The sequence below is a fragment of the Microcaecilia unicolor genome, chromosome 8 (assembly GCF_901765095.1).
Source record: "Microcaecilia unicolor chromosome 8, aMicUni1.1, whole genome shotgun sequence".
NCBI lineage: Eukaryota > Metazoa > Chordata > Amphibia > Gymnophiona > Siphonopidae > Microcaecilia > Microcaecilia unicolor.
Window position 1 is genome coordinate 212,172,416 of NC_044038.1, and position 12,822 is coordinate 212,185,237.

General features: G+C 44.9%; 1 protein-coding gene across 2 annotated transcripts in view; it reads right to left on the reverse strand.

Moving 5' to 3' along the window:
* Positions 1-12,822, reverse strand: part of DOK5 (docking protein 5) — a 160,250-nt gene that overhangs the window by 17,834 nt on the left and 129,594 nt on the right. For both annotated transcript variants that reach the window (XM_030212132.1, XM_030212133.1), the window contains exons 5-7: positions 11,153-11,342; positions 10,602-10,737; positions 5,083-5,203 (exon numbers count right to left, since the gene is read on the reverse strand). In XM_030212132.1, the coding sequence (XP_030067992.1) occupies positions 5,083-5,203; positions 10,602-10,737; positions 11,153-11,342 (447 nt within the window). The remainder of the gene's footprint in view (positions 1-5,082; positions 5,204-10,601; positions 10,738-11,152; positions 11,343-12,822) is intronic.

Here is a 12,822-nt window from a genome sequence, read left to right on the forward strand (position 1 = left end):
AGGTCTATGGTATATTTGAAGTATATGGGAGGTAGTTTATGTATTGGGTTAACAAGAACTTCCTGAAAGATTGTTGCAATTCTTGTTTGGTATTTTATATCACGTTCATATCAAGTGCTATGACTGTATATGATAGGAATGTGGTTTGTGTGGGCTAAAGGGTGTGTCACACAGGGCATGATTCCAGCTCAGGTCACTCCTGAGGTTGTAACTCAGTCAGAAGTAGTTAAACAGGTAGGATGTTTATGTTTATTTACATATTTACTATAGCGCCAGGCTTCGATAAGATCACAGCAGTGTGCACAATTCAATTAGAATAAAATAAAAATTATTAAAAAGAACTCTAGAGTATGATAAAAAAAAAAAAGACATAAACACATACACTCAAGATAAACAAACCATTCCCCCAATGGCATATCAACCTTCCTTTTAAAATTCCTTTACAGAGTGAATTCATTGAACAAACTCGAGCAGCAAGACCCCGACGATTTTCATGTTTTACAACTTTTTTAAATTTCATTTGGGAGCACGCCTTGTGAATTGAACTAGGAAGTTTGTTCCATAAGTTAGGGACACACTAAAAGAATGCACCCCCATGACTAATCTCCCAACAACGGCCATTCACAGATCGCAGGGATCTCCCAGGAACATAATGAATAGTTATGGAGGGCAAATCAAATGAAATACAATCACACCAACAACTCAAACGCTATCCTAGAATGAATCAGTAACCAATGATAATGAATACGTAAACATTCACTCTTTCATATTTGTGAGCACTGCCCAACAAACGGATAGCTGCATTCTGCAGTGTTTGCAGTCAAGCCTGCATCTATGATGTTGCTATAATCTAACTGCAACATTAAAAGAAAGTGAATTAAAGTATTAAGTGTTGACTCATCCAATACATAAGTACATAAGTAATGCCACACTGGTAAAAGACCCAGGGTCCATCGAGCCCAGCATCCTGTCCACGACAGCAGCCAATCCAGGCCAAGACATTTTTCATTAATCTCAATTGTCGTAACACATACAAAAAGAACTCTTACTACTATTGAAATCTGATCTACAAATGTTAACCTATAATCCAATAGAACTCCTAATTATTTAAAGAGATCTGAAACTACCACTGGTCTTCCTAACAAAGGGCTAGATGCACTAAACCTTAACGACCCTCTAACAACCCTTTAATGAACGAAATTCCCAACCGTCGGTGGAGGCAGAAGGGAGCGACGATCCGTTGTTTCATCTCGTGCAGTGCCTTCACACAAAGGTGAGAGGCGCTGCACGGCCGGTAAGGCGGAGGGGGGTCCTTTGGAGGGGGGAACAGCGGCGACAAACTCGGGGGGGGCGGAGCAAGGGGCGGAGGATGGCGGGAGGTGGAGCAGTGTTGGGAAAAGAAGAAGATGAACACAGGAAGAGAGGGGGGCCCAGCGCTGCTAAAGTTTAACTTTTTATTTTCAGTTTTTAATTTGGTGAAGGGAGGAAGCATGGAACAGCGGCGATCGGGGGGGGGGGGGGGGGAGGGCAAGGCCGTCCATACAGGACGCTTCTGAAAAGCGCCTTTACCCCCTCCCTATCCTTTTTTAAGGTATGTTTACTTTTCAGGGATGCAGCGGGGAGCGAGGAGCCACGTGTTTGTGGGGGTTTTGTTGTTGTTGTTGTTGTTCTGACAGTTCTGGCATGCGCAGAGCAGCCAGCATAACTCTTGGCTGCTCTGCGCATGATTTAAGGGCCGATTACCGAACAGCATTGATACATTGTACTTTTTAAATCTGCACCGAACTTGTGCAAATTGTTTTTTTTTTTGAGCATTGTTCATTTTTTAAAATTCGGTTCGGACTTTAACGTTTGTAATTTTTTTTACGTATGGTTGATGCATCTGGGCCAAAGTAAGGATAACAAATGGGCAATTTAAATGTCCTGTAAACCAACACATAGTTGTTTTGGCAACATAGACAATGTATAATTATGGTACAGCCAGAGACCCTGGAATGGTGGAGGGCCCAGTCATAGAGCTCAGGCTACTACAGACCTTGGCTGAGTCAGAAATCTGATGGCTGACATAACTGGGAGCTTACTGGAAAAGTATGGCCTAGTTTGTAGCCCGGATTGAGGCCTAAATCAGCTAAATTAGGAAAAGTTAGGTCAATAGATATGGAAACAAAATGGAGGATTTCAGCACAAAATGGAAGCCGTATCTGTTACAGAGTGGAATTTTCTCTAATGTAAGTTAGAAAAACAAGTTGAGAAATGAGACTTTCCTGTGAGCAGGATTGTGGTCAGCCATGGTGTGAGAAAGGAAAGGTGTAGCTGGATGCAGGGTCTTGCTTAAGATTTGTGGTCAAGCGAGCTAAAGACAAAACCATGTTAGCAAGATAGAAGCTACTCATTAGCATGACCCAATCAGTGGTAACCATGACATTAGCATAGATCCAATCAGGTATATCTACTGTCATATTATCCATATCCTGAGGGCACCTATAAAAATCAGGGTATTTCCTGGTTTAAGTTAGAGAGAGAAGGGTTGGCACTCTCTCTCTCCAAGGGAAACCAATGTGACCAGCAGAATTGACAAATTACCTAATTGCTTTCCCTTGTAAAACCTCTAATTGGTAAGAGAAATTATAAAAGATTAGGAATTAATTAACACCTGTTTGCAGCTGGATTATTATATTCCTATAACTAATTGATTGTACGTGCCTGTTGTCAATTACTGATTTGACTTGTACCTTGGCAAATAAACTCCTCATTCCAAATGATGATTTGTGGGCTTCACTTAATGATGAAAGGCTGTAAGTATAAATGCTTTTGCTGTATCAGGCTATCTTTCACTGCATTATATAACCTGTGACATAAATCCAGTTTGTCATAAGGCTGGTATCTTTTCCTTAGACCTAACATCTCCCTTAGTGGCAATTCCTTTTAGAACTTCACAACTCCTTGATTACCCCAGTACTAGTGCTATTTAGAGATGGAGTCAGATTTAAGGTCACTCCAGCCTTCTTGGGGGGGCTCGGGACCCCTCAATTCACAACAACAACCAACCCATTTTGTAAAATTCAGCGCAACAGAGTATCAAGTCATCTTTGCAAAAGAGAAAAATCAGGTCTCAGGTGAGAAGACAGAGTTGCTATATATCCTGTTCTATCCTTCGTGCTGGGAGCAACCATGAAAGGAGGCAGGAATAAATGGAGGATGGATCCTAGATTGATGACTGCTGTTGGGACAGGAGGAAAAAGGAGAGAAAGAACAGAGGAGGATGCTAGTAGTGTTGGTGGGGGAGGGGTGGAATCTAGAGCCCATTGGGGCTGGGAGGGAGGAGATAAAGAGGGGAATTACTCCTGAGCCTGGTAAAGACAGAGAGAAAGATGGGAATAATTCTAGGCCTGGGGAAGGGTTAGAAAGAGGGATGCAGGAAGGTCTTGCCCAATGCCTTTCTGAACAACCTTACAAGGGACAATTAAAATGGGAGGGGAAAAAGGAAACACAAAGCATTCCTAACTACATTTTCAAATTATGTAGGCTTACTTTATTATGCTGCGGTAAGCATTGATCTATGCTTACCATGGCAAAATATGCCTTACCGCAGGGGTGTGCTGATGCATCCCATGGTAACTTTTGGATGTGCACATGCTACCCATGTGGTAAAAAAGAAAAATTATTTTTTTTAATACTGGGGGTGGGTCTGAGGCAGGGGCGTAGCTACTATGGGTCCACGGGGGCCTGGCCCCCCTGCCGACGACCCTCTCAACCTCCCCTCCGGCCGCCAACCCGCCGTCGCCGTCTGCTACCTTTGCTGGCAGGGGACCCCAACCCCCGCCGGCCGAAGCCTTCTTCCTTCGTTTGGTTTCTGAGTCTGACGTCCTGCAGGTACAACGTGCAGGACGTCAGACTCACAGAAACAGAACGAAGCCCTGCAGATCGCAAGGCTTTGTTCTGTTTCTGTGAGACTCAGAAACCGAACGAAGGAAGAAGACTTCAGCTGGCGGGAGTTGGGCTTCCCCTCCAGCAAAGGTAGGTGACGGCGGGCGGGGGGGGGGGGGGTCGAGAGGGTCATCAGCAGGGGGGTCAAAGTTGTTGGAGGTGGTGCTGGCAGCGGCGGGGGGGGGGGGGTTCGGAAGCTCTGCGAGGGGGCTAAAATGTGCTCCCTCACTTAGGGCTCTGGACCCCCCTCCCACCGAAGTCTGGCTACACCCCTGGTCTGAGGCAGAGAGTAGGCATCTCCTGCGCTAATCAGTTAATGCGGCAACATTGATGTGCGCTAAACAATTACATTGTGAGACCTTATTGCTTACAAAACAGGTGGCAGTAGAAGCTAATGCACTAATGGCCATGCGCTAATGGGAAAATTAGCGCATGGCTATTAATACTGAAAATAGAAAAATCGGCCATTTTACCCCTGCAGTAAAAATGGCCTTAACACGTGGAAATGACCTACGAGAGGGCCAATTTTTATCGCAGTTTGGTAAAACGCTTTTCTACAGTTTTTGCAACCACATCCAAAGCAGTTTATCTGGGGCAACAGAGGGTTAAGTGACTTTACCCAGAGTCATAAGGAGCTGCAGCGGGAATCAATCCCAGTTCCCCAGGACCGAAGTCCGCTGCACTAACCACTAGGCTACACCTCCACTCTGTGGCCCCCTAACTACATTGTTAATCTTTTATTGGACACACGCTGCTTCTTATTTCACTCAATGAAAAAAAAAAAATCAAACCCATCACCTCAGGTCTCTCATTTCAGTGAGTAGGTACCAAAGCCTCTTGTCTGCAACATTCAGAAGTGCAGTCATATATTTCCATAGAGCAGAGATGATTATTTCCTGGGGCTGGTCAAACTAGCTTTATTTGCATCATTAGAAAGAAATGCCCAGCTTCCACTAACTGCCAGATATCCATCCATTTTTGTGACAAAGATGTTTCGTAGAATAAAAGGCTGAAGGATTGTTTCCCCAAAGGTGAGGCCCTGGAATGGCACAAACTTCTGATTTATGTTACCTTATAGAGTTTCCATTTCAAGAATTGGGGGATGTTGACATGACTCAGCTGGTACAGCTGTTTCATTCTGCGTTTCATACTTACTTTGTAGGCTGTACAGCTGACCTGTGCTGTGCTGTCGTGTGATGTGTTGCCAGTAGATGCTCCGGGGCAGGGGCACGATTGTGCTTAGGGAAACTGCTCTGTCGCTCATTTTCATTTGAAGCTGTTTTACAAAGAAATATATTAGGAAAAGAGAAATATTTCATATTTTTTCAGTTATGCTAAGCAATAAGGAGTGGATTTTCAAATGGCAATGAGTGGAGCAGGGGGGGGGTAGCCAGACCTTGAGGTGGGAGGGAGCCAGAGTCCAAAGTGAGGGGGCACATTTTGGTCTGCCTCCCCGCCGCCACCCCCATCGCCGCCGCATTTCCTGCCCTGCTCTCTCTTCCCCTCACATCATGTCTGGCATGCTCATAGCTACTTCACTGGAGTGGAGGAGTGGTCTAATGGGTAGAGGAGAAGAATGAGAACCAGGGAAGCCAGGGTACATATCTTTCCTTGCAATCTTGGGTAAGCAACATGAAGGAAAATTCTCTAATAGACTGGCTATATTTATGTGCCACTTGAGAGTGTAAATGTACAGAATGCTTTCACTTTCTTGGTGAGTGGACACTTACAGGGGAATTCTACAGATACTGCTTAAAATTGTGCTCACAAATTTGGGCACACCCAATTTGAGTAACGAGCCTATTAGTGCCAATAATTGGGTACTAACAATCAATTATTGGCATTAATTGACAAAAATTTGAATTTATGTGCACATCTTGCTAAGCGCTATTCTATAAAGATGCGAAAAGGAAATCCTTTAGCGTGCAACTTAAAAGGGGCGTGGCCACAAGAGCAGCACGGGCGGCTCAGGGGTGTTCATTAAAGATGCACACACTAATATACTACTACTACTACTACTATTTAGCATTTCTATAGCGCTACAAGGCATACGCAGCGCTGCACAAACATAGAAGAAAGACAGTCCCTGCTCAAAGAGCTTACAATCTAATAGACAAAAAATAAAGTAATCAAATCAATGTGTACAGGAAGGAGGACAGGAGGGTAGGTGGAGGCGAGTGGTTACGAGTCAAAAGCAATGTTTACATAAAAGAACCACAGAAATGGATGTAACTCAAGCTCGCCTTCCTTTGAAATTATGCTTCAGAATTTTTCTCTTAAGGTGCTCCAGTAAGCAAATCAAATCAATTAATGTGAACGGGAAGGAAGAGAGGAGGGTAGGTGGAGGCGAGTGGTTACAAGTCAAAAGCAATGTTAAAGAGGTGGGCTTTCAGTCTAGATTTAAAGGTGGCCAAGGATGGGCAAGACGTAGGGGCTCAGGAAGTTTATTCCAGGCGTAGGGTGCAGCGAGACAGAAGGCGCGAAGTCTGGAGTTGGCAGTAGTGGAGAAGGAAACAGATAAGAAGGATTTATCCTTCTTTTTAAGAATCCAGAGGAGAAGTTCAGTGTAAAATAAAAATAAAAAGCCTTCTTATGTCTCTGTCCTTTTTAATAAAGTTATTTCCCCCATGATCTTAGACCTGAAAAGATTATGGTACATTTTAGGTCTTTAGTTATTTCAGGCTGTCTTTAGTTAGAAGATGGAGTTTATTAGCTTTTGATTGCTTCTCTCCCACATCTACATATTTTAGTCTAAATATTTCACTCACTTGCATTTACACGTAAAGGCTTTTGGTTTGGTTTGTTCTTGTTGCAGCAAGTCCATGATATTTTTTTGTGTATTGTTTTATTTTGTACTAGGAATGTATTTTCTGTTTTTAATCTGTTTTGACTACGAAGTTGTCTAGATCTTTCTGGATAAATGTATGGATCCAAATGGTGACTGTGGACCCTCTATCTGGCCTCCTAGGAGTCACTGGGAATGTGAATGTTGTTTCTACAATATCCCCAGAGGTTGGGGCCAAACATCAAACCCAGGTCTCCTCCCTGGCAGCATACAGCACTAGCCACTGAGTTATCGAGCTGGCTGAGCACTTAGGAACTTCTAACAAAACAGAATATAGAATTTGGAGGATCCATGGCTAATTTAGGCATGAGAACTGAGACACCAGGTTTCAGCTGGTGTAAATCATCGCGCCTAAAAGCTCATCTGAGCGCCATTTACTGAATTTAGGGGTCCTTTCACTAAGCTGCGGTAAAAAGGGGCCTGTGTTAGCATCAGCGCATGTTTTTGATGCATGCTGAGGCTCCCTTTTACCGCAGCGGGTAAAAGGCTGTCTTTATTGGTCAAAAAGAAATGGCAGTGCAGTAAGTGAACCACTTGCTACGTGGCCATTTCAGGGGGGTGGGGGGCAGCACTTACCGCTACCCATTAAGGTGGTGGTAAGGGCTCCTGCGCTAATCCGGCAGTAACCGGGCAGCAATTACCACCAGGTAAGCACCGGCGCTACAACATTTTTGAGCGCCGGAAATAGTGCATGCAGGGGGTGGGAACCACTGCTGGGTTCCTGCGGTTGCCCAGCAGTTATGCCAGATCTATGGTTGGTGTAAATGTGGTTGTGTAAATGAAAGGCCGCGTAAGTGTCTATGCACGCCCAACGTGCACCGAAATGGAGTTACTGCCCGGCTACCACGTTGCTCTAGTGGTAATTTCATTTTTGGTGAGCGCCTGATAAGCACGTCTGAAAAATAATTTTTATTTTCAGACGCCCGTATTGCGTGCACGCCAAGTGGTATTTGACGCGCATAGGTCATTACCGCCCAGTTACTACGCAAGTCTTTACTGCTTGGTCAATGGCTGGCAGTAAGGACTTAGACCCAAAATGGACGCGTGGCAATTTTCATTTTGCCGCACGTCCATTTTGGTCAAAAATTTTAAAAGGGCATTTTTTACAGGTGCGCTGAAAAATGATTCTGCGCATACCCAAAACATGCATCCACACTACCACAGGACATTTTTTCAGCACGTCTTTGTAAAAGGGCCCCCTAGCAGTCAATATTTGAAACAATTTAAAAGGCCAAGAGAAGCTCCTGACCGTTTAAATGACTTGTGCGGAGCGATCTGGGGATATTCAGTGGCGCTGCCTTAGTGCTTTCTGACCTATTACTGTTATGTGGCTGTATTGCATTCTTTATCACCTTACTCTCTTCTATCCCTCTGTCTTTCCTCACCGACTGCCTAGCCCTTAATGTATCTGTTTGTTTATTTCTAGATTGATGTGTCTTTCTATACTGATGTTAGCCTTTTTTAACTAATGTAAGCCACATTGAGCCTGCCCATGGGCGGGAAAGTGTGGGATATAAATGACATACATACATACATACATACATAAATAAATAAATAAATAAATAAATAAATAAATATCCCCTCTAACTACAAATACCAAAACTGGCTAGTTTGTGGGTGGTCCAGGGGCAGAGCTAGGACAGAGCAGAAACTTAGCTGATTACCCCCTCCCCCCGGATTCTATATATGGCTCCAAAAATTGGGTGCCAATATTTGGGCATTGATCCAAGATGCAGCCCAATTAAATTGGCTAAGAAGCCAATCAGTAACAATAATTGGCTGCTAATTGGCACTAAATTGGCACCAATTTGGAATTTGGGTGCACAGTTTGCTATACGCTATTCTATAACAATGTATCCTATAGTGCAGAACTTAAAATGGGGCGTGGTCATAGAAGGTGTATGGTGGGGGAGGGAGCACTCAACACTACTCTATAATGGATGTGCATCTTTGGGTGGCCATTATAGAATAACATTGAGTGCTGATTTTTTTTCAGCGCTGATTTTTGAGCACCATTTACTGAATTTAGCTCTTAGTAGCAATTTTGAATCCAATAACCAGCTACGTAACCACATAAGGTTAGGTTAGGATAGCAAAGCAGCCATCCAAACTCTATGTGGCGAGGTAACTGGGAATTGGTCTGAATATGAGCTGGTGCTTGGTTAACTTCCAGGTAGGCAGTCATACCTAGATATTCAATGTTGAGAGCTGCACATGCCCCGGCATTGAATATCCAGGGTGTGAGGGGGTATATAGAACATTGCCCCTTATCTTTAAGAATAGTCCCTCAGGTAGTTCGAACCTCCTCAAAACCCCTAGTCTTCCCAAAGAGAAAGCGAGACAGGAGGAGTGGAGCCAAAAGGACAGGAACTATAAAAGGGCAGGTCCAGAATAGGGTTGAGGAGGTCCAGGGATAGAAGAAGTGATCTCCAGCATATGCCTTCACTCTGTACATCTAGCTACTATGACCTGGCTGAGGTTAGCCAACCTTTTCTGTTGAATGCTTGTAAACCTGGTTCTGAGGCCTGGCTGGCCTAGAGAGAGATTGAGAAAGAAAATTACAGACTGTGTTTGGGGCGTGGCAGTCACAGGCCATGGACTGTGTTTGGACCAGTAGCGTAGCTATGTGGGGCCACGGGGGCCTGGGCCCCCTCAAATTTCCTCTGGGCCCCTGGTTTTGCTGGCAGGGGTACCAAACCCCTGCCAGCTGAAGCCTTGTCCAGCGCCGATCTCTGGCAACGCCACATTGCCTGCCCTGCTCTTTCTTCCCCCTCACGTCCCGAACACTCCTTTTAGTGAAATTGAGAGTTTTACTAAAAGGAGCATTCAGGCAACGCGGTGGTGCCAGAGACCGGCGCTGGAGAAGGCTTCAGCTAGCGGGGGTTGGGGACCCCCACCTGCCAAGGTATTTGCTGCAGCAGTGGGTGGGGGGTGGTGAGGCAGCAGGCCGGCAAACCAAAATTGCCCCCTCACCTCGAGCTCCAGCTCCCTCCCACCACAAGGTCTGGCTACGCCCCTGGTTTGGACCTTGTCAGCCACAAGCCCTTATCAAGACTTTTCCCTCTGAATTTAAAGATACTTTTCTTTTCTGTTCCTCACCCCATGAATTAACAGGCCTCAGGCTTAGTGAATAAAGTATTTCACCTATTTCCAGTGGCGTACCAAGAGGGGGGGGGTGGGGCGGTCCGCCCCGGGTGCACGCCGCTGGGGGGGGGGGTGCCGCGCGCCGTCAGCTTCGTTCGTTTCCATGCTCCCTGTGCCCCGGAACAGGAAGCAACCTGTTCCGGGGCAGAGGGAGCATGGAAACGAACAAAGCTGACCGGCGCGCGGCACCCCCCCCAGTGGCGTGCACATGGGGGGGGTTCTTTCGCCAGGGTGGGGGGTGCCCTTTCACCGGGGGGGGTCGCGCTGCACCGGTGGGGGGGGGGGGGGTCGCTGCACCCGGGGGGCGGGGCGCATCCGTGATCCACCTCGGGTGTCAGCCTCCCTAGGAACGCCACTGCCTATTTCCATGACCTTGGCTAGCTGTGTTATTTGAAGGCCTACCCTCAAGCCTCGCTCACACTATCACACCGAGTTAGTTCAGCCCACATGTGGAAACAGCTTGCCAGCCGCCTACCACCATGGGCCGAATATCGGATCCCTTAGATTATTAAGCCCTCTGGAGACAGGTAAAGACATACTGTACTTAAATGCAAGTCATCTTGAGTTACTACTTAACAAAAGGCATAAGCTAAATCCAAAATCTCTTCCCTTCCCCCTTCCCTACAATGCATATCCTGGGTCAGACACAACGTGTTTTATGGCAAGCAAGGACAAAGAAACATACCATTGATTTTTTGACATTCTGTAACAAGTGTTCATGTTGTTCTGCTATTGTCAACGCAGCTGAGTGGACCTTCTGATAAATAGCCTCCCCATCTCTTGTCTGAAAGATGAACAGCCCCTCCCCAGTTTCACACATCCTGCCAACATAGAAAATAAAAGTAACTGGAAAAGGAGATTCTGTTTTTATGCATGATCTTTACACAAGGCAGTATCTAGCACTGTCAATGAAAACTGCTTGAAGCTCAAGGTGCCTTATCCAGTCAAATAAAAGTGTTCTCCCTGAGCAGTAAGGTTTTAAAATGCCAAACTAATTTAATGCCACCCGTGAAGATGCGTTGAATCCGACCCCAATCATTAGTGTTTGATCACCTTGGCCAATGTAATGTCTGCTCCTAAAATTTAAACATGACAGTGCAGCCAGAAATATGCCAACTCAGGTAAATATATGGTACTCTGTAAGCTACAAACCATTACAAAAGCTAGCAACGACCTTCACTGTTCATGAGTGCACTGTAAGTAATGATACTTTTGTGGTGTTACAAAAATATTCACCTTCCAGCTTCAAAGGTAAACCAAGTCGGGTCCCGTCCATAGCGTCGCAGTGAACACAGAGGCCAAGAGACAAGCTTTAGTCTAGGATTTTGGATGTCCCATAGACAGATATTCTCAGAGGTGATCTGTAACGTGCATTCTCCGTGGACATCTAGATTGGGGGATGGCATCAAATACACATGGAATCTCTCTGTGAAAGAAGACATATTTATCTAAAATCCCCATAAATACATATATATAAAAAAATAATGCAGCTTTGCATAGCTTGCAGGGGTTCAAGGGTTACAGATCATGAAGGCAACAGACCAAAATCTAGGACAGGGTGAGCCCACAGTCAATCATATTTTCAGGATACGTGCAAAGAATATACATGAGGTAAGTCTGACTATATTTGCATATATTGGTATTGTAGTGTATGCAAATGTGTTTCATGCATATTCATGGTAGGTATCCTGAAAATCTAGCTGAACAGATGTGGGAAACTCTTATCTAGGGGAAATATAGTTGGGTACCAAGAGATGCCTGGCCAAAGTTAATACTTGCCTTATAGAGATGTTAAACATGGTTTCTCTGCAAATCCCAGTCTTCTCAAGGTCAGATCTATATGGGCAGCAACCTATTTGTATTTTAGCTTCATGTTATTTCAACTGTCATTTATGGGAATTTTCATTGGGTTTTCTTGGCCAATTTGTCATTACGGGAGGAATGTTATGAAGTGTGCCTTCTTTCTCGATTGGGTGTGCAATTTGCAAAGAGGATGCACCCTTTCTTTGCATGCATGCACGATGGTTCATACATGGCACACTGTCAGGAAAGAGTGCATACTCTTTGTAAAGAATGCACACTATTATTGGCAAACAAAAAATACAAAATGTGTTTTCTTTCTGCTCGTTTTCATTTGTTAATGACATGGGATATGTTATTGACATTTCTCATGTCATTGCAGATGACAGCCCATCCCTAACAGATGGCAGTCTGGATTGATCAGACACACATTGGTGCATCAATGGTCTCTAGGCCTATTGTGCCTAATGAGAGATCTAGCCCTGGGTATTTTTATTGATTGTAAAGAAAAATTTAAAAGTATAGCAGCTTTTTTGACTCAGTAGTTTCCTGCTGCATCTTCCAGCTCTATTGCATCGAGGGCTGGGATACAGCACGATGCTGAGGCCTCCTTTACATCCTCTCCCAATTTACATTGCATGTCATTACCAAAATGAAAACGAGCAAAACAAAAAACAACCCCCCCCCCCCCACACACACACACACACATTTTGTGTTTTGTTGTTTTCTCAATAATAGTACTCATACTTTGGAAACAATCCAGCTAATATTCAGCCATTGGTGTTCAGTGTTTTTTGTTCTTAATGCATACTGTCACCGGCTAGATTAGACCTCAATATTCAGTGCCAGGCTATGTCCGGGCACTTGCACTGAATATTGAGGGCTAAATTTGATGGGGATGGGCGCCAGAGCCTATGCGGGTGCCAATGAAATTCAGTTGGGGCCTGCATATGACAGGCCCCGCATAAATATCGACCGGGACCTACATAACTATTTTTTTAACTTGAAAGCTCCCACGATCTCCCTCCCAGCCTTCAAAATAGACTCCTCCCTCCTTCCCCCAACCTGCGAAAATCAAAGCCCCTCCCCCGATGCCAGAACTTCTC